The sequence below is a fragment of the Aythya ferina genome (genome assembly GCF_964211825.1).
Source record: "Aythya ferina genome assembly, chromosome: 2".
Taxonomy (NCBI): Eukaryota; Metazoa; Chordata; class Aves; order Anseriformes; family Anatidae; genus Aythya; species Aythya ferina.
Window position 1 is genome coordinate 413,998 of NC_140297.1, and position 27,285 is coordinate 441,282.

The window sequence follows — 27,285 nt, forward strand, 5'->3', positions numbered from 1 at the left end:
TTTAACCTGGTTGGCAGCTAAACACCACACAGCTGTTCGCTCACCCTACCCCCTCCTTCTCTGAGATGGGGAGAGAAATGGGAAAGTGAAGCCTGTGAGTTGAGATAAAGACAGTTTAATAAGACAGGAAAATAATAATAACAACAACAATAATAGTACTACTACTCATAATGTGTACAAACTAGTGATGCACAATGCAATTGCTCACCACCCGCTGACCGATGCCCAGCCTAACCCCGAGCAGTCCGGCCCTCTCCACTGGCTAGCCACCACTATATGTTGTTTAGCATGACGTCAGATGGTATGGAATACCCCTTTGGCAAGTTTGGGTCACCTGTCCTGGGTCTGTCCCCCCCCAGCTCTTACTGCACCCCCAGCCTGCCTGTTGGCAGGAAAGAGCAAGATGCTGAGACGTCCTTGGCTTGGTGTAAGCACTGCTCTGCAACAATTAAAACATCGGGGTGTTATCAGCACTCTTCTCATCCTAAGCCAAAACACAGCATTCCACCAGCTACTAGGAAGAAAATTAACTCTGTCCTAACTGAAACCAGAACAGCCTCTTTGCACCAGTCCAAGTTATCAGCATTCAGTTTATCTATTTGTACCAGAGTAGAGACAGAAGTCCCACTGACACGGGGAAAGTTTACAGTGGGTGGAGTTTTTCTTATAAGCAATTTTCAAAAGTCTATTTTGTCCTAGTGAAAAATTCTCCCTTTCAGGTATGGGGAAAAGAAATAGTGCAAAAAGCAGCTGGACTGGCAGGAGACAAAAAGGGGATTTTCTTTACAGAACTAGATGTCATCTCTCTTATTGCTTCCAATGGCTTTAGAGGGAGCTTTGTTCAGCGGGGTTATAAACTGTGCTGGGACTGAGGGTCCTGTGCTCTGCCTCAGATCATTATGTTAATGACTGGTCCTGGCCACTTCTCAAGCTGACAAGGAAGTTTGTAATCCCAGGTACTTCTTACCCGAGTGAGGCCCTGAAGGGAACATTAGTGGATTGTTTGCTATAGTGGTCTACGTGGGGCTTGTGCAGCCCAAAGGGCTGAGAGTGAGTGCTGTGTCCAGACTAATGGTGGTGAGCTGATTTACAAAGCTGCCCCCAGGTTTCTACATGGAGCTGTTACCTCTGGGTCTGTGGTAGAATAGAGGAAAGATGTGGGCTATGCTCTGAGCTGAGACATAGTGGAGCTTTGCCACCTTGATGGTGGGACTGGATGTTCCCATTCCAAGGTCTCCCAGTGGCAGCAAAAACAGGGGTAGGAGTATCAGGAGGAGGAGGACCGGAGCTGTGGTGGAACTCAGGTTACTGTGTGTGGGGCAGTCTCAGATTTCACAGGGCTTGTGAGGTGGTGACGAGTCTCATGAGCTATGGAGCCATGACAGGTGCTTGTCTGTGTGATCAGGGTCAGTGTGCCTCAGCAGCCGGGGCCACGGACAAGATGCTCCTGGAGTACAGGAGGTGGCAGAACTGGGACTGAACACATCACCTCTGGTCCCAGCCCTATTGCTCCAGTATGGAGAAGGGGGATGATGAGGTTGTACTGGGTGCTCTGTTTCCTTCTGACTGTAGGACAGCATTGAATAGTGCTCTTTTCCTGTAGCGCCCTGCCACGTAAACTGGAACTGGTCTGGAGCACAAGTGTTAGAGCAGTCTCTCACCTGACAGGGCTGTGGTCTCTTTATTCCCTCCAGCAGTTGCAGCCAGCCGTGCTGTGGGATGGCTGTGCAGCTGGTGCAGCTGGAAGAGCAGATGTACCTGGGGTGCCTGTGAGACAGGTTCATGGGGGAGATTCGACGGGATGTGGAGTGTTGGAAACAGGCCTGGGAGAGTCCAGCTGAAGAGCCGGGTTGTGGGCATGCTGCCATTTTGCATCTGAAAGGTCAGCAGTCCCTCTCCTCGCCTGGGCTGTGCTGTTGCTCCCTATGCCACAGCGTCTGCATCTCCCCAGCGGCACTTTGGTTTCCCCGGCCCCAGATGTGCAGTCATGCTTTTTGTGGGATGGAAGAGTGCCCGTACAGAGCTCGGAACTGCAGTTCTGCTTCTGCCCTGAAGGTGGTTCTCTCCGACTGCCTGATCTCAAACGTATTTCTTCATGAGCAGAAGCCTGGTGCTGCCTAGCTCCAAGCAGACTGCCTTTGGACCATGTAACTTACCCTCTGTGGTAGCCTGGTTTCCTTAGCAGGTAGCTGGCACACTGTGTGGGCAAGGTGCTGTTATACTGGGAGACAAGAGTGGCAGTCTCCTGACAGGTCCAGTAGAGCATCTAGCACTGGGTGAGCCCCAAAGGGGTAAGGCTTTAGTGGTGCAGGTGCTTGGTTGTCCAATACTGCAATTGGTGTATCCCACTCCTGCTTCATGTCTCCAACACTGTTTTTTTTTTTTTTTTTTTTTTTTTTTTTCCTAGGGACCAAAAAGGATGGAATTGGTGATTGGCCCCATGTCCCTTCTACATCACTGTTTTCTCAGATATGGAAGGGCCTACAGCACAGATGCATCAAGCTTGGGTGGCAGAAGGAGATGCTTGGTTCTGCACTGAACCTGTCCAGATTGTCTTTTCTGCATTTCCCCCATGGGGGCAGGTTCGACTGCCCCTGTGCAGGGGCCATGTCCACATGAAGCTGCTCTGATAAACCTGCACAAGATGTTGTATGTGGTCTATCTCTGGAGGGGCTACTCTTTATGCTTCTCTGATGCTTTTGTGAGGACAGCTTCACAGCTCAGCTTCTTCCAGACTGGACTTGTGGCTCCATGGCTGTTTGTGCCCTGGTGCTCTGTTGGATCATGAGAGGTCTGAATGAAGTTGTTTTGGGAGGAGGGAGATTTTCCCTGTGCCAAACAGCAGGGAAATTGGTTGCTGTAAGAGTGATCCAGAAGCCAGTAAGAAGCAAATGTTAGCTTGGAGCCCATGCAGGTACTCTTCCAAAGTGTCATGGGACTGCCTCAGTCTGTGCAAGTCTGTCTTTTTTCCAAGTGTCCCAGTGAGCTCTTATTACTGCAGTGCAGCACTGTCACATTGTACATTCCTGGCCCCATGTCCACCTGCTTTGATCTTACTAAACTGAACATGCCCATGGTCCAAAAGCAGCTTCTTTTTTGCTTTGGTGCACTTCTCAAATCCTCCAAAAGAACACTATAGCTTGATAAACTGAATCGAGCAAAGTGTTCAGAAAAATATCAGTAATTCCTGTGTGGTCTGCTTTCTTTTTGCATAAGAACAATGACTTATTAGTCTGTGCTCTTTTCTCTCATAGGGTGGAGGACCATGGGGCACATTTTACTGGTCTGTGATGAGTGGGGCAGGTCTGGAGGGAGGGAGCTTTTTGGGCAATGGAGGCTAGCACCAGTGTGCAGACCTGTGTGCATTTCTATTCCCATGTTGTTGTGTCCCTTGGCAGCAGTGCTGCCAGGTGGCTGCTCTGGTGCATCATTAGATGCTGTTCCAAATAGCATAGGCAGGAATGGTTCAGCACTCAGAGGAAAACAAGCTGGTGATGGATAGCTCTGGTGATGCCAAAGCTATTAAAGGATGAACCTCTGAAGTGCAGCCAGGGTACCAGCACAGCAAGGGACAGTGACTCTCTTCCTCTCTATTCTCAGCTGCAGGAGATGGAGAGTGGGGTCAGTGCTGGTCTATGTCCCTTCCCTATTCTGGTTTGGTCTGAGATGGTGTTTTCTCCGAATAATGTCAAGTCCCTAACTCATGGCAGCCCAGAATCCCTGCCTGGAGAATGGGAAATGAATGATGATCAAAGGCTAGACAGACAATCCCCCATGAACACACACATTGCTGTCTGAGGCTTTGTTATTCCTGATACTGCCAACACTGTAAAGGGACTAAGGATCCATGGCATTCTTAGAGCTGTTCTCCATCTATGCTCTCCCCAGCAAGGATTGTTGCAAATAGTTTGTTTCCTTGTTTGTTGTCTCTCTTCGTACTCTGTTCACTCTGGAGTCCTGGATGTAGCCAACAATAATGTTGCTTCCTTCATCTCCTCTGCCAAGGACTGTGGAGCGGGAATGGGACAGTTATTCCCAAGTCATTTTTGTGAGAAAGTCAGTCTTCTTTGATATCTGTAATTTCTAGGGCCAGATAACAATGTGGGTCAGAAAGCATGCCTGTTCTAATGGCCTGTTCTTGCCCTGCATTGCCTCCTGCCAAACATGGAGGAAGACTGAAAGACCTGCTGCCTGCTAAGGCCCTGATACTTGCATATGGAGCTGCAGCCAGGGACTGTTCAGAGCCCCAGTAGCAGGCTCACCGTGCCCCTGGTGCTGAGAAACTTGGGGCAGAGCAGAGAGCTTCTCTGTGACCTGAGGACAGAAATGGAAGGAGAGTGAAAAATGTATTCCCATGTACTCAATAGGCTTCAGAGAGTTACCTAGTGGTATCCTATATGGTCTCTGGGTGGGAGGAAGAGGAGGCTTCCATGTGGCCCCATGAAGGGTGTGGGGCTGGAGAAGGGGATGACATGGGCAGAGTGGCCCCATGAGGAATGGCTGCTGCAGGCCACACGCCGTTTTCCCATTAGCGAGTGTTTAGTTCAGCGTTTTAAATAATTGTGTCCTCGGAATGATATTTAAAATCCATTTGGGAGGCAATGAGGCGGGAAAGTGCCTATGCCATTGTGATGACGCTGCGCAGGCCGTGCCACACATGCATATTACAAACTCGTTACAGGCTCGTTTACACGCACGCTGCTCGCTCCCCACACAACCTCTTTCTGATGCTCCTAATGTTTCTTCCCCACCATGGCTGCTTCTGCTTGGCACAAGGGAGAAATTTACTTGATAAGGCAGGCCTGGTGTTATCTGCAGCAAGAGTAGCAGGGGACGTGGCCAGCACGGTGGAGTGCTGGCCTTTGGAATGGGGATATGTGTGGCCTGCCTGGTGACGGGACTGTCTCCCAGATGTCCTTCACCTGTGCTCCATGGTCAATACAGAGCCATGCCTACTCTCCAGCAAGCTCTTGCACTTGTGTTTTTGCAGGACCCTGCAAACCCAAGGATTTCAGCTGCTCTGTTGTGGGTACAGCTGGGGAAAGAATTGCAGCACCCACACAGGGCTGACTACGAAGCTGAGTACCAGCACATGCTATTGTATGTCCATGGGAAGCTGCATGAGTTGGACACAGTAGGCATGAGGGAGCAGATGGAGCAGCAGCTCCAGCAGTGGTTCCCTGAGTGCTGGTGAGTGTCTGAATGGGAGGGTGTCATCACCGCTCTCCTTCTGCTGCCATTCCTCTCTGCTGAATGGGTGCCCTCCCGTTCTCCTCCCGGCCTGTGCAAAACAGAAATACTGCGTTGGACTACAAGGCTCCTGGTACCACTTTGTCCTCCTCCCGTACACAAAGTATCCAAGTAAGGGAGCTCAACTCAACTTTATTCTCCTTGCTTTGTCCTTAATTACTGCCTCTTGTGGGGAAGTTGTGACAGCTGGAGATGTACCAACAGCCAGTGAGTGGTCCCTGCTTCTGGCAGGGGTTCTCGTGCACTCTCTAGGGAGTGCCTTCCCAATCATGGTCGGCTGCTGACCCCCTGCAAACCTGCAGCCAGAACTTGATCCTCTGAACTACAGTGTCTGAGTACCTGATATTCCAAAATGTCTCACAGGCTCTGTTATACCATACAAGAAATATGCTGTTAAGTTTCTGATTTCAATCTGTTCATCTTGGCCCAAACACAAGGCGTGCTTAATGATGAAACAAATAAATGATTTAGTAAGAGCTAAAACAAATCTCTTGCGATAACAGCAACAGTGTTTAGAAGATAACTGAACACAACTGCAATATGTAGTTTTCAAGCATGTACATCTTCTTTCCTTGGATGTATGAGGAGACATCCTTGTACATGTCTGTGATCAGCCGTGGGTCGTCAGATTGCACATGATCCCATTTACTGTGATCCTTTGAGGACCCTTTTCTTCCTCACAGGCAAATACAAAGCATCTGAGGAAGGACTTGCTAAAGGCCCTGAATTAACTGGAGATGGAGGACTGGGTGCTGCTGATCTCTACATCAGACAGCCCCCGTGGAACTGATATACAAAGTAATATACAAAACCAGTGAGGAGGAGTCTACTTTTTTTCCCCACGCAGGCTATGCAACCTGATACGATGCATGTGGTGGGTTCAGTGAACTGGATTTGAAGCTAAAGCCTGCGCCAGTAGCTGGACAACTCCTGCCAGATGACAGTGCTGAGGGAACATATATGGTCCTGACTTCCCTCCTGTCGCGTGTCAGGCAGACTGAGAAGGGGCCTCTTCTGCTGTGGGACCAGGGCAGGTGCCAGAGTCCTGCTAAATATGAAGAACATGCTCTGCTGGGAGGAAGTCAGTGGGTTTTTTGGGAAGGGGGAGGCTGTGTGTGGTTGTGTTTTGTGGGACTATTTTTTTGTTGTTGTTAGTCATGGTGGCGAGAAGAAATTCTGTAGCAGTAGCTATTGCAAAGAAACATGCACCTTCTCACCTCAAGGTCTGTGAAACTTCCTGAGTAGAAAAGCACTGCCTGCCTTCTCCCAGTGTGCTTGATGTGATGGTTAGGGACCTGGCCTCAGCCCAGCAGCCAGTGTTCTTCAGGACCCCTTTCCTGGATGGTTGCAGACAGCATGAATGGGTGAAAGACTACGTTTGGATTTTGTGCCCAGGGCCATGGCTGGGGTAAGCATAACCCCACTGCTTCCAGTTACAGGAGCAGCAGGAGCTGGAAAGACAGGCTGGAAAGGAACTAAGACTTCTCCTTAGTTTGTCCTTTTCCTCATCTCTATAGGAATTCAGCTTTTCTGTACTCTAAGCGCCCTGAGGCTGGAATACACCTCCTCAGGGGCTCCTGTGAGTTAGGGCTGTTGTTCTGAGTCCCTCATCTTAACAGAGGAGCCTCTCTGTTCTCTGTCATGCTTTCTCCACCCATTCTTGCCACGCTGTCCTCTCACTTTGTTCAAAGACCTGGCAGTGGCTGATCCAAACGCAACAGATGGATTGGAAGGTCAAACCCATTCAGTGCACAAGGAATTGGCTTGAAGGTCGAACCCAGAGAGTGGTGGTCAGTGGTTCTATGTCCAGGTGGAAGCTGGTGGTGAGTGGTGTCCCTCAGCGGGCTCTCTTGAGAACAGTGCTGTTTAATATCAACAACATGGACAGTGGGATGGAGTGCACCCTCAGCAAGTTTGCAGATGACACCAAGCTGAGTGGTGCAGTCAGCACAAGAGAGGGAAAGGATGCCATCCAAAGGGACCTGCACAAGCTTGAGAATGGGCCCATGTGAACCCAATGAGGTTCAACAAGTCCAAGTGCAGGGTGCTGCACCTGGTTTGGGGCAATCCCAGATATGAGTGCAGACTGGGAGAAAAACTCATTGAAAGCAGCCCTGCAGAGAAGGACTTGGGGATTCTGGTGGATGAAATGCTTGACATGAGCCAGCAGCGTGTGCTTGCAGCCCAGAAGGTCAACTGCATCCTGGGCTACATCAACAGAGGAGTGGCCACGAGTGGGGGAAGGTGACTGTCCCCCTCTGCTCTGCCTTTGTGAGCTCCCACTTGGAGTGCTGTGTTCACATCTGGGATCCCTAGATGAAGAACGTGGATCTGTTAGAACGGGTCCAGAGGAGGGCCACGAAGATGATCAGAGGGCTAGATCTCCTCTCCTATGAAGAAAAGCTGAGAGAGCTGGGGATGTTCAGCCTAAAGCAGAGAAGACTGCGGGGTGACCTCATTGTGGCTTTTCAGTACGTGAAAGAGGCTTATAAAAAAGATGGAGAGTAGTTTTTTTCTTGGGCAGATAATGATTGGACAAGAGGGAATGGTTTTAAACTAAAAAAGGGAAGATTTAGATTAGAGGTTAGAAGGGAATTCTTCACACAGAAGGTGGTGAGGCACTGGAACAGGTTGCCCAGAGAGGTTGTGGATGCCCCATCCCTGGAGGTTTTGAAGACCAGGTTGGATTTTGCCCTGGGCAGCCTGATCTAGTAAGAGGTGTCCTTGCCCTTGGCAGGTGTTTTGGAACTGTATGTCTGCTGTCTCTGACATGTGCCTCATCTGTGCTGGTGCCTGCATCCAGCAGCTGAAAATAAACTCCTGGACGGCAGGGAGGTGCTGTAGGGGAGCTGCCAAGCAGGACTATTTATACTGGGTGAGTCAGGCCTGTGCCTGAATCCAGCCAGGCGCTGGGGATCTGGAACTTGGGAGCAACCCATAAAAGACACAGCCTTGGACAAGAAGCTCTTGGCTGCAGCTTATTTATTGTGAGGTTTGGGCTTGTCCTGTGCATTCTACATGACGGACTGCACCTTTCCCTTCACCTCTGCTGCACAACACTCAGTGCAAATGGATGAGGAGCAGCTGGATCAGTGGAAGTACTCTCGACAAGTAAGACCCCAATACCACCACCGTGAGTGCAGCCGGAGCCCAGCTGGCCAGGGTTATCTGAGAAGCCGCTCGGAGCCACTGGAGTGCCGGGACCTGCTCGTCCAGAACGCGCTCTTCACTGGGGACCTGGAGAGGGTGCAGAAGTACTTCAGCAGGAACGCAGCTGTTAATCTCATCATTGAGACCAAGGGTGATGAGCTGCGCTGGACTAGTAGGAAATTTGGTGGGTGTGTGGAACTGGGATGTGTCAGCAGTGGTGGGAAATGCTGTGAACAGGGACCAGAGAAAGAGCACAGACAGCCGAGAAAACTGTTGAGGGGAATACACAGTGGTGGAGATGGAGTTGTGGAACAGGGACTTGGGGGAAAAAAAACAGCTTTTGGATGAGGAAGGGGGATTCTAGGATTATACAACAATATATAGCTAGCTTTCTAAAGGAGATCAGAGGTATGTCTGCTGGGAAGTGGTGAGAATATGGTCCTTGAAAAGGCTTCAGGAGCAGAAAAACATCAGGACTGTCCTGCTAGAGGTTGCTGGGATAGAAGTGAAGTATGTGTTATGTGATGAGTGTGCTTGGGTGAGAACACATCAGGTGGCATAAGGATTCTTTCTCTCTTGTATCTTAAGTTGGGTCTATTACTCTTGTTCATTAGGAACTGGAGCCTGTGACATGCTTTGGGAACAGGTTGTAGCAGTGTCCTTCATGCACAGCTCAGCCTATACCCTGAGTAATAGGTATAGCTGCGCTTTAGCCTTGTGGGCTTCTGCTTGGGCACCAAGTCACAATTCTGCTCTGGTGACTTTAAAGTGTGAAGCAGAGCCACTGCGATCCCTACTCCAAACACTGCCTTTAGGAAGCTGCAGGGGGATTGATGTAGGAGGGTTAACACCACCTTTGCTCCAGAACAGAAGCATTCACACCAAGCTTAGTTTTGCTTTCTTTCACATGTAGAGGTTGCACCCCTCAAGCTGTCAATCTGTTCTGTTCTGTGAGATGGACTGGAGAAGGTGAGCAGAAATCTCATCTATCTCAGAGATGGTACAAGCAAGTCTGTCCTGAGTGACAGGAGGTAGAAGCTGGTCATCCTTGGTGTTTCCTCCTATCTGTGCACCTCATCATAACTTGCCCAAATACATCTTGCAGCTACCACACGTGCTTCTATGCTCTTCAATACCTTTTGCTTACATGCTCATCAGTGTCATCTACAAACTTTTCAATAAGCAACATAACTGTTGTAGGCTCTGTCAAAGTTAGCAGTTTGGAAGTGTGTATGTCCTTGCTGCTGCGTGATAGTAGTGTGGTGCAGGCAGACACACAGAATTTAAGACAGTGTCAAGTGTTGAGGGGACATAATTACATCACTGCTTTATGCAGAGGGCTGATGGTGAAAGCCCCAATGTGTCAGAATGGAAGAGCCAGTGATGAAGGTCACTTGCCAAAAGTGTGGGCTCTTTTCAAGTGTCCTGACACAAGGCTATAGAGCACAGTGATAAAGCTTGATCATTACTAAGTTCTGTGGGAATTCATCCTAGCAAGAGACAAAGAGATAGGGTAGGCTTACAGATGCAAATGCTGATACTTCTTAGGTGGTGAAGATTATTTGCTGAGTTCCAATATTTTTACATGTGTGTTTTGAATTGTTACAGTCTACTTAGGAAGAAAATACAAAAGTTATTACCCTTGGTGTAATAACTTGGTGAGACCACTTGTCAGAAAACTATTAATTGCACATTTTTAACACACACCTGGTGTTGGGCTGAAAAACACTTTAACAGCAAGTCAATCTGCTTGTAAAAAATTGTGCCCCAAAGAAAACTGGACAGTTCATGTAAAACAACTTCACCCAGAAATTGCTTTTATCACCAAATATTCAAGGTGTGAAAAACCCAAGCAAGCAAGTTTGTTCATCAAGCACAGACCAAAAATATACTGCAAAATGTATCAGACAAGATACCTAAGGCTTTGGTTACACTTTACTCTGATGTGTAGGGACAATTTCCTAAAACATACCAAGACAGTGACCTTAAAAATGGATTCTAGTGACCTGGTATTTCTTGAGTCATCCCTAATGATATTTTAAGGAGCCCAGAGGAGCTGTAAATTGTACACTGTTACTGACATTAACTCATACAGTCTTTTGACTCCCTGGCTGTGCTTTTATGATTGGGAAACCCATTCCCTTGTTGTATACCTGTTTATATCTTTGGGGAAATTGAGGATCCCATGAGGTAAGGAAATCTGCCAAGGGCTTCCCTCTTTTTACCCTCTCATGCACTCCATTATACCTAGACTACTAGTACTGAAGTCTGCACATAAAAAGGATGCTGCAGAATGTCAGTACAGAGTGTGATCATTTATTTTTAAGGAAGTTTACAGCATGTGGAAAAAGGGACAGGCCATTTGGGAGGAATCTAGGGACACTGTCAGAGTGTGAGGGGAAGTGACAAGGAAAGCAGAGACCCATTTGGAATTAGATCTGGCAAGGAATGTCAAGGACAACAAGAATGGTTTCTTCATATACATCAGTAGAAAAAGAAAGACTGGGAAAAATGTTGGCCCACTGCTGAATGGAATGGATGCCCTGGTGACAAAGGATATGGAGAAGGCAGAGTTGCTGAATGCCTTTTTTGCTTCAGTCCTTACTGCTAAGATCAGCCCTCAGGAATCTCAGACCCTGGATACAAGAGAGGAAGTCCAGAGAAAGGTGGACTTTCCCTTGGTCAAAGAGGATTGGGTCAGAGATCATCTAAGCAAACTTGACGTCCACAGATCCATGGGCCCCAATGGAATGTACTCATGGGTGCTGAAGGAGCTGCCCAATGTTATTGCTAGGTCACTCTCCATCGTCTTTGAAAGGTTGTGGAGAACAGGAGAGGTGCCCGAGGACTGGAAAAAAGCCAATGTCACGCCAGTCTTCAAAAAGGCAAGAAGGAGGACCCAGGCAACTACAGGCCAGTCCCTCTCTACTCAGCCCTGGTGAGGCCTTAACTGGAGTATCATGTCCAGTTCTGGGCTCCCCAGTACAAGAGGGACATGGAGCTACCTGGGTGGGTCCAGAGAAGGGCTATGGAGATGATTAGAGGACTGGAGCACCTGTCGTATAAGGACAGGCGGAGAGAGCTGGGCCTGTTTAGCCTGGAAAAGAGAAGGCTGAGGGGAGACCTCATCAATGCATATAATTATCTGAGGGGGGCGTTGAGAGGATGGAACCGGTCTCTTTTCAGTTTTGCTCAGTGAAAGGATGAGAGGCAATGGCCACAAACTGAAGCACAGGAGGTTCTGGCTCAGTGTGAGGGGGCACTTCTGTACTGTGAGGGTGACAGAACACTGCAACAGGTTGCCCAGTGAGGTTGTGGAATCTCCTTCTCCGGAGATACTCAAAACCCACCTGGATGCCATCCTGTGCAAGATGCTCTAGGTGATCCTGCCCAGCAGGAGGGTTGGACTAGATGATCTTCAGAGATCCCTTCCAACCCCAGCCGTTCTGTGATTCCCATTACTGAGAAGGGTAAAGTTCCCAATTTTATACTCTTCTCTGGTCTCCAATGTAATTGTTGCTTGATGGTTTGCTGGGGTCAGTTAACGTGTTTTTAGCTCCAAGATCTGAATAATTCTATGACAAAAATTTAAATACGACTGGTCTTCTAAGCAGTTTAGTGTGTTTGTTAGAATACGTGGTCTGAAAAAAATATGGTGACAAGAACTGTGAGCAAAGTGTGCTGTTCTGTAACCAACGTAGGGGCAGGATGGGTTTCTGCCACTAAGTGGGGACAGGAAAAATGCTGCTTAGGGTTAAAGGAAAACAGTGAGGGAACTGTCAGAGGATGGACAAAAAACAAAACAAAAAACAGTACTAGAACTGTGCAGGAGCTCTCTGCAAGGCTGAATTTCAAGGAAAAGTAGGTAGAAGTCTAAAGAGTAATTACCATCTATGTTTTCACTTCTCTTGTAATGACCTTCCCACTCTTGCATTATTTCTAACAGTCCTTTGGCTGTAAGCTTTGATCAAAAAGAACTCTCCTGTGACTTGTTTAAAAACCTGTCTAGTGCCATGGCCTTGGGTGGAACTAGAAAATGAGGGTGCAGTGCTTGAGGGAGATGAGGGTTGGGTGGATGGATGCTGCGGGTGCATGGAGGCAGCTGTGTTGTGCTGTTGTGGTCTGGACAGCAACTGGATGACGATGCAGACTACTCCCTTTCTGTCCTTTTAGTGGTGTTCTGTATCGTCTTCTACCCTACAAGCTATGCTGCTGCCCTGCCCTGCCCTGCCCTGTATGGGGGCTTCTCCTGCATAGCCAGTGGCTGCAGAGCACTGCTGCCTGTCAGGAGTGTCCTGCCCTGCTTCTTGGCCCAGCCACTTGGTCACAAGCTTTCCCAGAATAGAGCGGCTGAGACCTGAGCTGCTTCCAGCTTGGGCCAAGCAGCGATGTGACACGTCCTCACTCCCAGGCAGGCAGCCCTTCGGCACGGAGCACAGGGCACTGGTGTGGCTGTGCCCACAGGCTCAGAGCCTGGCAGTGGAGGTAGCAACAAGGCCAGCCCTGGCTTCTGCTGAGGCTGGGCGCTGCAGCATGGGCAGCCTCACAGGCAGAAGGGATGAGCATCAGGAGCCCATCTGCACGCGGAAAGCAACGGGCCCTGCACAGGCCTATTGGCAGGCCCTGCTGGCTGGGGACCGGGGGACTTTGGCTGAGGTCCTCAGCAGCCCTCAGCACCGGCTGAGTCCCAGTGCGGTGTTTGACACCAGCAACCTGGAGGAGTGGAAGGATTACCGCTTCAACTTCCGCCGGCTGAGTATGTGGGGGCAGCGGGGCCTGCTGAGCAGGCGCTCAGAGCCATTTGCTTATGCTACAGGGCGTTACTGCTGCCGGGATTGTGTGTCATGGGTCTTGTTTTGGCTATGAAGGAGTGGGAATGGGAGTCAGAGTACTGGGATGTAGCTGGGTCCTCCTGTGTGCATGTGTTTGGGAGTGCGAGGTGTGTCCTGCATACCCACCCCTTCTAGCAGGGGCTTATGCAAGTTTAGGAGAAACTCAGGGTTTCCTCACCTGATGCAGGACATTCAGGCTCCAGGTTGTGCTCCTTCTGTGACCAGACCTGTAGCCTGGCACTGAGTAAGTGCCTGGTCTGTGGGCAGCCTGTGCTGGCTACAGGGGCTTCTGATTCTCACTGTGGGTTGTGCTGAGCAAGGAATTGTCAAAGCCTTGTGTTGCGTCCTTCAGGTGGTTCAGTTTGAACCTAGCTCTACAAAAACACTAGGTGTATACTGCTTCTGCAAAAAAGAGATGAGAGCAAAGCAGTGTCCAATGATCCTGCAGTCTAGGACCTCCAGCCCAGCCTGGAGAGGCAGCAAGAAGCATGATTTAAGCCCTTTTTCTGTAGCAGCTGCAGACTGCCAGCAGACTGCACCAGCGCAGCAGTGGTTCTAGCTGGGTCAGCATCTTTGAGAGTTGGCAGGTTTCAGACCCTTGTTCTGTTGTAGGCCCTAGATGACCATCTCTGCTGAGGCTTGCGTGCCTGTGCCATACTCAGGGCTCATCTCTGTCTCCTGGGTATGTGGCAGCCTGCTCTGGGATCCTTTTGTTTTACTGCCTGTTTCTTCTATTTGTGGTGCTTTGTGCATGCTGCTTTTCCCAGCCGCCTTGCTGCTTTCAGCCCTGCTTGTGCCCCTGGGCCCTTCATCCACTGCTCTCCTGCCAACAGAAGCCCTTTGCTGCATAAATGAGCTGCAGGTGAAAAGTCCAACCCCTGGGAAGGGCCTTGGCTCTGAGGCTCCTGCTCCTGAAAGGCTGTGCAGCCTCAGGGACAGACGCCAGCCATCCTGTGCCTTTGACATGCTGGTCCCAAGGCAGGGACCTTGGTGACTAGCAGGAAGAGGCAGGCAGTCCCTTGAGAGGAAACCCCAGATTGTCAAGAGAGGATGTACATTGGGTACCCTGGGCAAAAGGACAGCGCTGGGCCCAGTGCTGGATGTGACTCCCTGACCCCTCTTTCTCTGCAGGACTGTGGTCTCTGAGCTATGAGCAGGAGCTCACCACGCCACTGCACATCACAGCCAGCCGGGGCTACACAGATTGCCTGCGGCTCCTCCTGCTCAGGGGCGCTGCCGTCAACTTTGCACCGGGGGGTAAGACTGCCCTGCATGAGGCTTGTGCAGCAGCCAGTACTGACTGCGTGAGCCTGCTGCTCAGCTTTGGTGCTGACCCCGAGGCTGTCTCTGAGGATGGCTACAAGCCCATGCATCTCTGCAAGAGCCCAGAATCTATCGAGTGAGTTCTGCTCAGAGGCTGCAAGGGGCCTCCCCTCCTTGATCCTCATCCTGTGTAGAAGGGGTCATTACTCATCCCTGCAGGTGTGCTGGTGGTTGCAGCGATGGCTGCTGCATGGGGTGGCCTCACTGCATGCTCCTGGACCAGGACCACCTCTGATGTCTGACAGATGATGTCAAGCTCCAGGCCTCAGAGCTGATGCAACTGAACTTGGTGCTGCCTCCTTGCTACCCATCAGCAGTGCAGAGCTGATGGTTCACACTGCAAAACTTTGGGAATGCATGTGCAGATGGATGTGGGTGCAGACTCTGGGTGTGCTGGCACTTACTAAACACCTGTGGAAAGTTAGGTGGAATTAGGGTGACAGTGTCTCTGCTAACCAGTCATAGTGGCTTAAAACCACTGCTCCAGGGTAGGAGGAACAGGGATTTGGGGACTCTTGGGAAATGTGAAAGCCACGGGATGGTACAGAGAAGGGGACGTGGGAAGGTGGCAGGTAGGATGGGAGCCGGGGAGCAAAGTCTGTCACTGAGTGCTCTTGGCCCACACAGGTGTGTCCAGCAGCTGCTGCAGCATGGTGCCAGGGTGAACAGCCAGACAGAAGAGGAATGTGACACAGCACTGCATGTGGCAGCACGGCATGGCCTAATAGACCACGTCCGCCTGCTGCTGCGCCATGGGGCAGAGCTGGAGGCAAAGAATGAGGAGGGGCAGACGCCACTGAATGCTGCCTGTGCTCAGCCCCACCAGCCCCAGGACATGGAGCGCTACTACAGGGTCTGCCAGCTGCTGGTGGAAAGTGGTGCTAGCATCAACGCTGCAGACAGGGACCGTCAGCACCCACTTCACTTGGCCTGCAAGAATGCCAATGCTCAAATAGCAGAGTTACTACTGGCCCGGGGTGCACACGTCAACATCATGAACTACAGTGGGAACACGGCACTGCACAATATCCTGCAAGCAACTGCATACAAGCTAGATCACCATCCGGAGCTTGTGGTGCAAGCCCTGCTCAACTACGGTGCCATCCGCATCTGGCCTGGCTCCCTCCTCAAGGTGCAGGGCTCACAGCTCTACTGGGCATGTGGTGGGAAGGGAAAGCTATGAGCGTTGGGGCCTCAGTGAGAAGAAGGATGTGCCTGTCACAGCAGTGCTTGTTCTGCACCAGCTTGCTTGCTGTCCTTCCTGACTCTTCCAAGGACTGGGGGAGAGGGAAGGGGTGTTACTGGTAAAGGATTCCCTGAAGTTTTCTCCAAGAGTGTGTTCTTCTGTAGGGCACTCCCACACCTGTCTGCCAAGCTGTATGGGCAGTCCCTATACAGTTTCCATAATCACTTGCCCTAGAAAGTGCCAGCCCCCTTACTCTCAGGTGGTGTTTCTTCTCTCTGGGGCATACCCTCCAGCTCATGCTGCCTCAGCAAGACATCAGCAAACAAAGGGTTAATTTCTTGTCTTAATTCCTGAGCAGTGCAATAATTACCCAGCCCGGAGATCAGCAGATTGCTCTCCCCTTTGGGAAAATACAGGAAAATCAACAATTAACACTAATTAATCTCCTATTAACGCCAGATAATGAGGATCACTCGTACAGCCGGAATAGACTCTGACAGCTACTGCTGGCCTGGGCCATAGGGAGTGGGAACCAAGACCCGCGGGGGCTCTGCTGGGTGCAGCTATGCATGGGTAGGGTGTGCTCCCAAGACCGTGCTGGTGGCATAAGAGACACCAACACAGCGTGTTCATTGCACCTATGTTGTGAAAACGTAGGCATGGTACACAACGGAGATTTGTATCACATGAAATATTTGTGGTTTCTTTCTGGGGCTTGGTGTAGTAGCTGATGAGCACAGCACTGGGACTACCAGTGTGCACAGCACAGGCACAGGATGTCTGCAGCCTTGTGCAGAACAGGCACAACACAGCCCTGAGACCCTTGCGTAGCCCTTGTGAGAGGCGTGGTATGTTGTAGCAGGAGCTGCACACAAAATGGGGGGTCTGTCCTTGCCCCAAACAGCTCTTGTTCTGACCAGATGCGAGGTAAGGAGCAGGGAGGTGGTTGCTTGTGAGCTGCTTTTAGTGGTAGGGCAGGTGAAGGGCGCTGCATCCCAGCCCCATGCGTCAGCCCCTGCAGCTGAGCAGAGGCTGCAGGGCCCAGCCGTGTGGTTGGGGGGTCGCCCTGGCTGCAGGAGCAGTGCTCTGGTGCTTTCCACCATCAGTGGCTTTGATCTCCCAGGGCAGTTTAAAGGAAGGATGCTCATTCTCCAGATTTACCGAGGTTGTTTTGGAGTATGCGCAGCTTTTTAGAAGACAGAAGTGTGTCCTGCAGAGCTGGGTTCATCCGCTGTCTCCCTGGTGCAGGTGCTGCGGTACTGCCATGCCTGCCCGCGTGTCATCGAGGTCCTGATGAACAGCTATGACCATGTGCGTGTCTCCGCAGACTGGGTGGAGGCGGTTCCAGCGGAGGTCGTGCAGGTGAGAGAAGGCACGCTGCTGGCTGGAGGCCATCGTGGGATGTGCTGGGGGAATTAGGACAGGGCCAGGCTAGGCTGAGTGCCTTGCAGGGCAGAGGGCAGTGCTGTTGGGGGTAGAAAGGGTGCACCTGGGTAGCTGAGGCAATGGACTGCCTGGCTTTGCCTCTGCTCCCAGAGTAGGATCTTCAGCGTTGTCTGCATCTCATCCTCTCTTCTCTCCCTGTAGAAATACCCACGTTTCTACCAGTCACTTTTCTCGCTGGAGCAAAGACCTCGCTCCTTGCAGCACCTGGCTCGCTGTGCACTCAGAACCTTCCTGGAGGGCCGTTTGCTTCCAGTCCTGTCCCAGCTGCACCTGCCAAGCACCTTGCACCGGTTCCTGCTGCTCAGCTTTGAGGATGTTCTCTACTAAGGGCTGGGGTTTGAGTCCCACTGTCTCTCTGTTCAGATGTTCCACCCCTACCAGCACAGCCTGTGCCTTTCCAGATAACCCCTTCCCTCCTGCCATACTGTGTCAGCCCCCCTCTGCCAAACCTGCTGCTGTCCCCGCCAGCCTTGTGCTCTGTCTCCTGCACCCATTTTGGAGCATTCTGTTCACCCAGCCTAAAGAAGACAAGCTCCGGACTCACTAAGAAAAGCAAGAGATGATGATTAGGGCATTTTGTGGGACCAGGAGCAAATGTGCTGGATTGATCTCAGTTTTTCTCAGATCTACAAATTCTAACTGAACCAGGAGGCTCTGCTGCCCTGGGCATTTGTTGGGAACTTGTCTTTTGTCAAGTAGTTTACAGTTTGTACACAAGGGAGTTTGGAATAAACCCTAGTCTTTATGCCTACCAGAGTACAACTTCTGCCTTGCCTTGAAGATTGCCTGATAGGGCTTAGCCATGAGACTATCCCTGTGTAGCAGCAGGTGCACTCAGACCTATGCATTCACGTGCTCCTCAAAGGACCAGAAACAAATGTGATGGGTGTAGGAACGAGGCCTCCGAAACAAACACTTCCCATGCAGTTGCAATGTCTGAGGTTGTCCTGCTTAGGGCAGGACAACAGTGCTCGTGCCAGTACTGGGCACTTGGGTTTGGGGTGAGTAGGATATGCACTCTGAGAGCACTAGTCCCCTGGGTACAGAGCAGATGGCCCCTGTGACAGCCCAGCCAGCGTCTGCCAGAGCCTGATGCAAGGCCACATGCTGGTGCCTGGGCTGTGCTGCACTGTGAACAAGGTAAAGGATAACATTTGCTTCTGCAATTTAAATTTGAGGTTATAAAGAGATCAGAGCACTAACCAGCCTTTAACAATTTCCTGGAAGCTAATCCTGTTCCTGCTTCTGCCTCAGGGAATGCCTGAACTGCTGCTGGCTGGCAGAAGATGCACTAGGACAGCACTACAATGTGCTCCTCTTTGTGCACTGGTCGTCTCAGGCCTCTTAATGTCCACATCAACACCAGGGCACTGGAACACACATATTTGAAGGCTAAGCAGTTTGACATACCCAGAGCTTCTGTCTTTTTCTGCATCTGTGTGGATACAGGGTATAGCTCTACTCCCCTAATTATCACCTCTTTGCACAGCTAGTCCATGCTGCTCTGAAGTAGCAAGCTTGAAATAACAATGTGATGCACCACAATAACCAGTGATGCACCACAGCATGAATGCTAATGGGATACAATAGGAAAGTGTGGTCCTATGCTCACAAAGTGCCGGGAAGCTGGTGTTGACAGTCTGTGTCTGGGTAATACACTCACTGTAGAGATGGTATAACTCAAAAAGGATTAGCAACCTGCTTTATGACACCTGTGGGCAGGGATGTGAGATACTGGCTTGAGGTGATGTACTAAGACTGTCTGCAAAACAGGGATGAGGGGAGCAGGGAGTGAAAGCTTTTGAATACCCTGGGTAATAACCCTTACTCATACAATGCATCGGGAATGCATTTGCCTTGAACCAGAGCAGGAATTCAGCCTGAAGTCACCACCTCCCAGCTGTCCATACTCACATGGCTGCTCAGGGTGATCTGTTTATGGGAGCAGGTCCCATAGCCTTGGCATGAAAACAGCCTGCAGACCAGTGCATGTGGGGCTGGTTTACTGTCCTTCTTTCCAGCACTGTCCTGCAGTAGTGTTTGTTCAATAATGTGTACTCAGCCACTAAGATAGTATCATCTTCATAAGGATGGGATAGGACTGAATTTAAGGGTCACTGGGAATGTCTCTTGGGTATGCGCTGTTGTTTCTGCTTCGGCATTCACCTGGGGTTTTGGGCAGAGCAGTCAGCAAGAGACACCCTCGTGACTGGCTGAAGTAACATGAGCCCACGGCCACGAGCCATGTCCCCTGTGCATGCTATGCCCAGGAGAAAAAAAAAAAAAAAGAAGCATCCCATTTCTAGACAGAAGTTTCCATCCTAGCTGAAGCCACTGGGTCTCGTGCTGCCCCTCTCTGTTGCAGTCAAAGCATTGCATATTCCTACTATCCCCTTCATACAATCATAGAATCATTAAGGTTGGAAAAGACCTCCAAGATCATCTGGTACCACCATCCCCCTACCAACAATGTCACCATTAAACCCTGTCCCTAAGCACCACGTTCAACCTTTCCTTAAACACCCCAGGAACGATGACTCCACTACCCCCCTGGGCAACCCTTCCCAAAGCCTGACTGCTCTTTCTGAGAAATGTCTCCTATTTTCCAACCTGAAGCTCCCCTGGCACAACTTGAGGCCATTCCCTCTAGTCCTATCACTAGTTATCTTCAAGAAGATGCCAACCCCATCTCCCCACACCTTTCTTTCAGGTAGTTGTAGAGAGCAATGAGGTCTCCTCTAAGCCTCCTCCAGACTAAACAACCCCAGCTCCCTCAGCCGCTCCTCATAGGACTTGGGTTCCAGACCCTTCACCAGCTTCATAGCCCTTCTCTGGACATGTAACCCTCCTCTGGACCACCTGGGCACGCTGCTGGCTCATGTGCAGGTAAGAATCAGTCAGCACCCCCAAATCTGAAAGATCAGTCTCCACCAAATATCTCCCTATAGGCTTCCTGGTCTTAAGTATCTGTTTGACTCTTACTTCATTTTTCCTGTTCCTCAGTAAAAAGTATGACATGACACACTGGATGGACTAAATAACCCATTCTGGTATTTATATAAGGGTATGAGGACAAAGCAAGCATGGAAAAGCCCTTTCCTAGGAATACTGACCCTCAAGTCCCAAGCTCCTTAATTTGCATTCCAGGTACTTTTGAGTCAGGAAGGACATATTTAGCAGCCCTAGATTTTTTTTTCCTCTTTCATAAATTTAACCAGTAGCTTTTTGGACCCATGTAAGTTTGAGAATTATGATATCCTTATAGCAAAAAGTTCATATCTTATTTGCCATTGTGTTGATCCACTCCTTTTATTTGTCTTCATGCTGTCACCTTGTATCATTGGATGCTTTTTAACTCTTACATTCAAAGAATCTGTGGGCAACTATAGTCACAATAGTCTATGATCTTCTTCACACTAGTCAAGACGTTACAGATCACCATCATGTTTCTCCTTACTCAGGCTGGAATTCTATTTGACTGTAGAAACTGTCACCCACCCCTTAACCACAAGCACAGAACTTCCCTGTCCCTTCACTGATCTTAGTGCATCATCACTCCGAGATGAGGAGACTAGTACTGTGCCCAGCGTTCAAATGGGATTGCACTATGGTTTTGTGAGAGTTATTCTTAGCAGTGCAGATAAAGTAGCCTCAGGAACCTTAGATTCATATTTGACAGTTCTTGATTTATAAGGGCCACAAAGATGATCAGAGGGCTAGAGCACCTCTCCTATGAAGAAAAGCTGAGAGGGCTGGGGATGTTCAGCCTAAAGAAGAGAAGGCTTCGGGGTGACCTCATTGTGGCTTTTCAATACTTAAAGGGGGCTTATAAAAAGGATGAAGGACTCTTTATTAGATAGATAATGATAGTACAAGAGGGAATGGTTTTAAACTAAAAAAGGGAAGATTTAGATTAGAGGTTAGGAGCAAATTCTTCACTCAGAAAGTGGTGAGGCACTGGAACAGGTTGCCCAGAGAGGTTGTGGATGCCCCATCCCTGGAGGTGTTCAAGACCAGGTTGGATGAGGCCCTGGGCAACCTGATCTAGTGGGTGGCATCCCTGCCTATGTCCAGGGGGGCTGGAACTGGATAATCCTTGAGGTCCCTTCCAACCCAGTCCATTCTATGATTCTATGATACGTAGTACAGGAGGGGGTGCTTTGGAAGTGATGCACTCCCATTCAGCACCTCATGTGTTCAGATGACATATGTCAAAACCTCTAATTTTTTCTCAGACTTAATGCTGTCCAGGATGCAGTCTCTGTTTTAAATGAACTCCACATTCTTCTTGCTTATATGTTACACCTATTACTTAGGTATAATGAAGCAGTTTTTTTGTGACCCTGATGTTTCAAGTAATGCAGTTAGGTTGTCTTAGGCAAGTGTCACCTAATACTTTCGCCATCCCAACATTTCATTTTTACCACCTCAATAATTCTACTGGAAACTGTTATTTATTTTCTCCCTGATTGCTAATAATGTATAGCATTGATGTGAATAGAATGCAGCTAGGAATATACCTGTCAAAGAATTATATAGAATAACTCTTCTCAGTTACTCAGTTCCTTCAAGCCCATTAATACTGATCACATGGACTGTAGCAGACAGATAATTTTTCTTAGTAGAATATCATGCAGAGCTAAGTCAAATGACTTGCAAGAGTCCAAGCATGTCGTATCTATGTAGTTAGCTCTATCAAACTTGTAGATTTACTAAAAACAAACAAACAAACAAAAACCAGCACCAAAAACCTACCACCAACAAAACAACAACAACAACAACAAAACAACAACAAACATTTGTAAATACCTCTTTGTCGTGGTTTAACCCGGCTGGCAGCTAAACACCACGCAGCCGTTCGCTCACCCTCCCCCCTCCCTCTCTGGGACGGGGGAGAGAAATGGAAAGTGAAGCCCGTGAGATAAAGACAGTTTAATAAGACAGGAAAATAATAATAATAATAATAATAATACAATGATGATAATAGTACTACTAATAATAATATGTACAAACAAGTGATGCACAATGCAATTGCTCACCACCCGCTGACCGATGCCCAGCTTAACCCCGAGCAGTCCGGCCCCCTCCCCCCGGCTAGCCACCCCTATATATTGTTTAGCATGACGTCAGATGGTATGGAATACCCCTTTGGCTAGTTTGGGTGACCTGTCCTGGGTCTGTCCCCTCCCAGCTCTTACTGCACCCCCAGCCTGCCTGTTGGCAGGACAGAGCAAAAGTCTGAGGTGTCCTTGACTTGGTATAAGCACTGCTCTGCAACAATTAAAACATCGGGGTGTTATCAGCACTCTTCTCATCCTAAGCCAAAACACAGCATTCCACCAGCTACTAGGAAGAAAATTAATTCTGTTCTAACTGAAACCAGGACACTCTTTTACTTAAAAATGGTAAATAATATTCATTGGGGCTCTAGCTTTTACTACTTCAACCAGAACATCCCTTGTCTGTTTATGCATGATTGCTTGGAATCTATGTTGAACTAACTGCTCTACAGTTTCTTGGATACCCATGTGATAACATTTAAATACTGGTAAGACATTGGATTTTCCTTTTTACAGTTATCTTAAGTTCCTCAGTGTGCCGTGATTTGTCATAAAGAAAAAAAAAGTTTTTCATTGAACTGATTAGCCAATTAAAAACTCTTGGATGCAGGTTATCCTCATGCAGATTATAAAAATTTTTACTTAGTTTCTCTTCATCATCTTCCTTAATTACTGATGGAATAGACAGTATATTATTACCACTGTAAAATATGAATGTTAGCCATCATTTCTGTTTCAAACACAGAGCAGAAATATATATTGGATTCTTGTTTTTATACACAAGAACCTGGGGCAGGTGCCCAGACACTGCAATCTTTGGAATCTCTGCCGCAGGGGAATCCTGCTCTGGGGTTCATGTTTAAAAAAGCAAACAAACAAACAACAACAACAACAACCTACTGGGCAGGGTTCAAAGAAGAGCCATGAGTGAGAGTGATAGATTGCCAGTGATGTGTGGCAGTAGAAAGCTGGGCAATGTGGTGGGCAGACACACTGTGGTTCATCCTTGGAGTCTGGCATGCAGTTCTAGGTGCTTGTTCTGTGGTCCTGGGCAGGGAGGGCTGACAACACTCTGCCAGGAGATCCTCGTGGTCCTCAGCTGTGCATTACCAAACTTTCTGATGAGAGGGGTAAGGTGTGCGGCAGGTGCAGAATTTATTCATCATTGCCTGTTCTTCTGACTGGCACTTAGAGTCAAAACTAGGTCCAATGGCTGGAAATTGAAGCTGGGAAAACACAGATTAGAAATACATTTTTCATAGCAAGGGTAATTAATCTACTAGTTAACTGCCTCTTAGAATAGCTTATCATGATGGATTTAGATTTCTCATCTTTGTCTTTTTTAAAAATCATCCTCAGTCCTGCCCTAGTCCAGACCAGAATTCATCCTGCACGGTGCTTAGCCCAATCCCAGGGAGATCGGACTACTTAATTACAGCTCTGTAATCCATAGCCTTGTCACTCTCCCATAGTGGTCTACCACTGGCCTCCATCACTGCTGGGACTATGTTTGGCCCCAGGGTAATTAAACAGCTTCACATTTCCCTTAACAGCTTTGTTCACAGATACTTCATTGATGTCTCTGAAATCCCCTTAGTTTCCTGCATTTTATAACTTCTTGTTTGTGCTGGCTTTATCCGCTTCCTTGCTCTGAATTTGCTGCCTATGCTGGTTTCTGAAGAAAAATATATATATATACATTCTGGGAAAAAAAAAAAAAAAGGTGATGGTAGCTCATAATTTTATTTAAATATTTGCTGTTATTCAATTTCACTCAAAAGCTTTGTCTTTGGAACTTCAGCCATTTTGAAGCACTGTGCATGCATCACCCTGTGGGATTGGGCGCTGTTTGTGGAGTGCCAAAGGACCTCAGGACTGGATGTGACACACAGTCAGCCTTCTCACCAGACTGCTGTGGTGAGGTCCTTATGGAGACCCACCTGAGGAGGTTATCCATGACATTCTTATTCTCCCAGGGTCTTTGTCTCATGACAGTAGAAGCCTCAGCATTTGCCCCAGGCCACAGCCCCACACAGCAGTGCAGCCCATGCAAAACTCTTTGCTGCACTCACTCTGGTGACTGGTTTGGTCCTACAGCTGCTCTCCTGGTGCCGAGTGCTTGCAGTATTTCATCATTAGCTGTGCAGCTCTGAATGCTTCCCACAGCTCTGCTCCCACACAGCTGCTGATGCTCCTGAGGTATCACAGGTACCTCACAGGTGCTCCTCAGGACCTGGCAGCCCGTGCTACATGCCTCTGGCTCATCACCAGCCAGCAGCAATGCTGTTCACATCTGTGCCTTCCCACCGACCTCCAAGAACTGTGCTCCTGGCTGCAGGGCTGCTGCTCAGGCTCCTTGGCTGCATGGGCTTAGGCCAAATGCAAGTGTGTTTCTGGTACTAGCCTGTGATTTCCTAAATTTTGTCCTGTGCCTGGTCAGCCTCACTTCTATTCCTGGAGAATATTGCAGCAAGAAACTAAACAATTTGGAAGTGCCTGGAAAATAACAGGGAGCTCAGCTAATATGCAGAGTTGGTCAGACCAAGCTGGTTTCCTTCTGCATCAGGCTAGAGAGCCTGTGGGAAAGGGACAGAGGGAGCAAATGTCATGTGCCTTGATTTCTTTAATTCCATTATTTTTCACATAAAGATCTCATAACAGAATTAAGAAAAAAAAAAATAGTGTAGAATGAAGTACTGCTAGGGGAAAGTATAACTTGTCAGAAAACCCTATTCAGAGTCAGAAATCTGTACTGAAACTGCAGTGATACTTACAGGGTTTATCTGGAGGGCCATCCTGCATCTGGCACTACTCCAGAGTTGTTAAGGACTCATAGCAATAGCCATCATGCCTTTTTAATCTGCAGAAAACACTGCAGAAATCTGCAGAAAACAGCCCCAGCTGCAGCTCCAGCAGAACAAAAAACAAGTTCTCCCCTAGAGGCAGCAAAGCCCAGCTCTAAAAGCCATAGCAAGGCCCAACCTGCCAGAGATGGTGCAGGCTGAGATCTGAGGGAACGATTGTACCATGTGCTGCGCAGAAAAGGCGCAGCTGTCATGGCACGCACAGATTAGGGTCTGGTCTGCAACAAACTGCTGCATCAATCTTTTCTTCTGGAAGTGTGACCACAGCATAGTGGGCAGGCTGTGGTGGGAGCAGAAGACATCAAGAATGATGAGAAGTCTAGGAAATGGCCAACAAAAAGAGCCTCAAGGACAGGAGCTTTATATTCTAAAGAAGGGAAAACCACATGACAAAATAACAATATCTAAACATGGAAAATAATGTGAGCATCTCTGCTATGAGGAGACGATGGGAGAGCTGGGACTGCTCAGCCTGAAGAAGAGGAGGCTCAGGGGGTTCCCATTCATGTCCAGCAATACCTGTAGGGAGAGTGAAAAGAGGACAGAATGGAGCCCTTTTCAATAGTGCCCAGTGCCAGGACAAGAGTCAACAGGAATAAACTGGAACACGAGTTTCTCCCTGAAGATCAGGAAGCACTTCTTTATTGTGAGGGTGACAGAACACTGGGCCAGGTTTCTAACAGAGGTTGTGGAGTCTCCCTCCTTGTTGATCCTCAGAAGCCACCTGGATGTGATGCTGGGCAACCTGCTCTGGGTGATTCTGCTGGGGGGGGGGGGGGTTGGACAAGATGCTCTTCCAACCTCAACTGTTCTGTGGTTCAGTGGTGCTGTGACTGAATGACGAGAGCCCTACACTTGATAATGCAGACCTAATGACTAGCAGGACTGTTCTTGTACGCTAAGCAGCCACACAAGATGCTGGTGGTATAGAATTTAGGGCCACTTGATATTGTGATAAGCCAGTACCATATTCTCATCAGAAGAGAGCGATATCAGTGTTATTCAGGTGCCAGCCTGGATTGTGTTGCATAACAAATTTTACTCTGAATCCTGCATCCTGCACCCCAAGAATATGATCTTTTATAGTCTCTTTGCTAGTGAGGGATAGCTGTGAAACATATGTTCATATAGTGACTTGTAGATCATGGGTGTCATGCAGCCAGCTAAAATGAAAGCATTCAGAGTCATGCTCATGTCTGCTAGAGCAGAGCAATGCACTTAGCTTCTTTTAGGCTAAAAGCACAAGAGGTATCAGGCTTAGCTCCTAGGAGAGACCATCTGTTCATGAGCTAGACACATGTATGTTGCCTTATGGCAACATGCACCACCCTATTACCTGGGAGTGAATGCCCTCTGGCATTTTGGACTCGATGATCCTTATGGGTACCTTCCCACTTGGGATATTCTATGATTCTATTCTATGATTCTATGATTTGAAAAAGTCTCCTTGGTAACCTCTAAAGGGCACCTTATGCAGTGATATCCCTGCCCCCTGCTCCCCTCCTTGAAGTCAGGAGCTGACAATGTGTCAGGTATGCTGTCTTAAAAAATGGGCCCCATCTCTCCTGTTGAGAACCCTGGACTGCCATGAGCAGTTTTCTTTTCATGAACCTGGTGACTTCCAGGTGACAGTTTTCCTCTGGAGATCTCATCCTTGCTTTGCTCTTTCTTTATGTCTTCCTCTTCTCTCCTTTCTGTCTGATGCCAGCTATACTTCCTGAACAATGTCTCTGATCTCCATGGGGAACAGTCATGATGCAATTGAGGAGCTGTCCTAGATGGAGTGGGTGTGTCGATGCCCCTAGGAGAGCTTATTCAGGTAGTAAATGAAGGCAACTTTGCAGCCCAGGTGTGGGCATTACTTTGGGAATGTTGCCAGGAATGCCCAGTCTTGGTCTGCTGTACAAACACAAGCCAAAAGAAAGTAATAACTTTCAGCTGCACCTGGTGCCAGAATAACAATAAGGCAGTATCACAGCAGTGCCGATATAAGCCAGCCCTGTGCCTTAGGATCCCGAGAAATTATCTGAAGTGTCTGGCTAGCGTTGCTCTCCCAGAGCAGGAGGAGTCAAAACCCAGGATGAAGGAAGTGTTATCTCTCCTGAACAGAACAATCATCAAAGAGATGTGTGAAGGCTCTTACTTTATCCAGGAGTGAAGAAATCAAAATAAGA

General features: G+C 48.8%; 1 protein-coding gene across 2 annotated transcripts; it reads left to right on the forward strand.

The window, feature by feature from the left end:
• Positions 1-8,208: 8,208 nt before the first annotated feature.
• Positions 8,209-17,933, forward strand: ASB10 (ankyrin repeat and SOCS box containing 10). Of its 2 annotated transcripts, none has more exons than XM_084508355.1 (5): positions 8,209-8,584; positions 14,364-14,631; positions 15,183-15,687; positions 16,990-17,103; positions 17,329-17,933. In XM_084508355.1, the coding sequence occupies exons 1-5, from the start codon at positions 8,269-8,271 to the stop codon at positions 17,512-17,514; spliced, it is 1,389 nt and encodes a 462-aa protein (XP_084364481.1). In that variant the 5' UTR covers positions 8,209-8,268; the 3' UTR covers positions 17,515-17,933. The 2 variants fall into 2 exon arrangements, with proteins under 2 accessions (XP_084364481.1, XP_084364482.1); XM_084508356.1 differs by lacking the exon at positions 8,209-8,584 and adding an exon at positions 8,630-13,156.
• Positions 17,934-27,285: the final 9,352 nt, after the last annotated feature.

Excerpts from the sequence above, each read along its gene's own strand:
- ASB10 (XM_084508355.1), top strand. The coding sequence starts at position 8,269 with ATGACGGACTGCACCTTTCCCTTCACCTCTGCTGCACAACACTCAGTG. Across the intron at positions 8,585-14,363 it reads CTGGACTAGTAGGAAATTTG|GACTGTGGTCTCTGAGCTAT; the intron begins GTGGGTGTGTGG and ends CTTTCTCTGCAG. Across the intron at positions 17,104-17,328 it reads TTCCAGCGGAGGTCGTGCAG|AAATACCCACGTTTCTACCA; the intron begins GTGAGAGAAGGC and ends CTCTCCCTGTAG.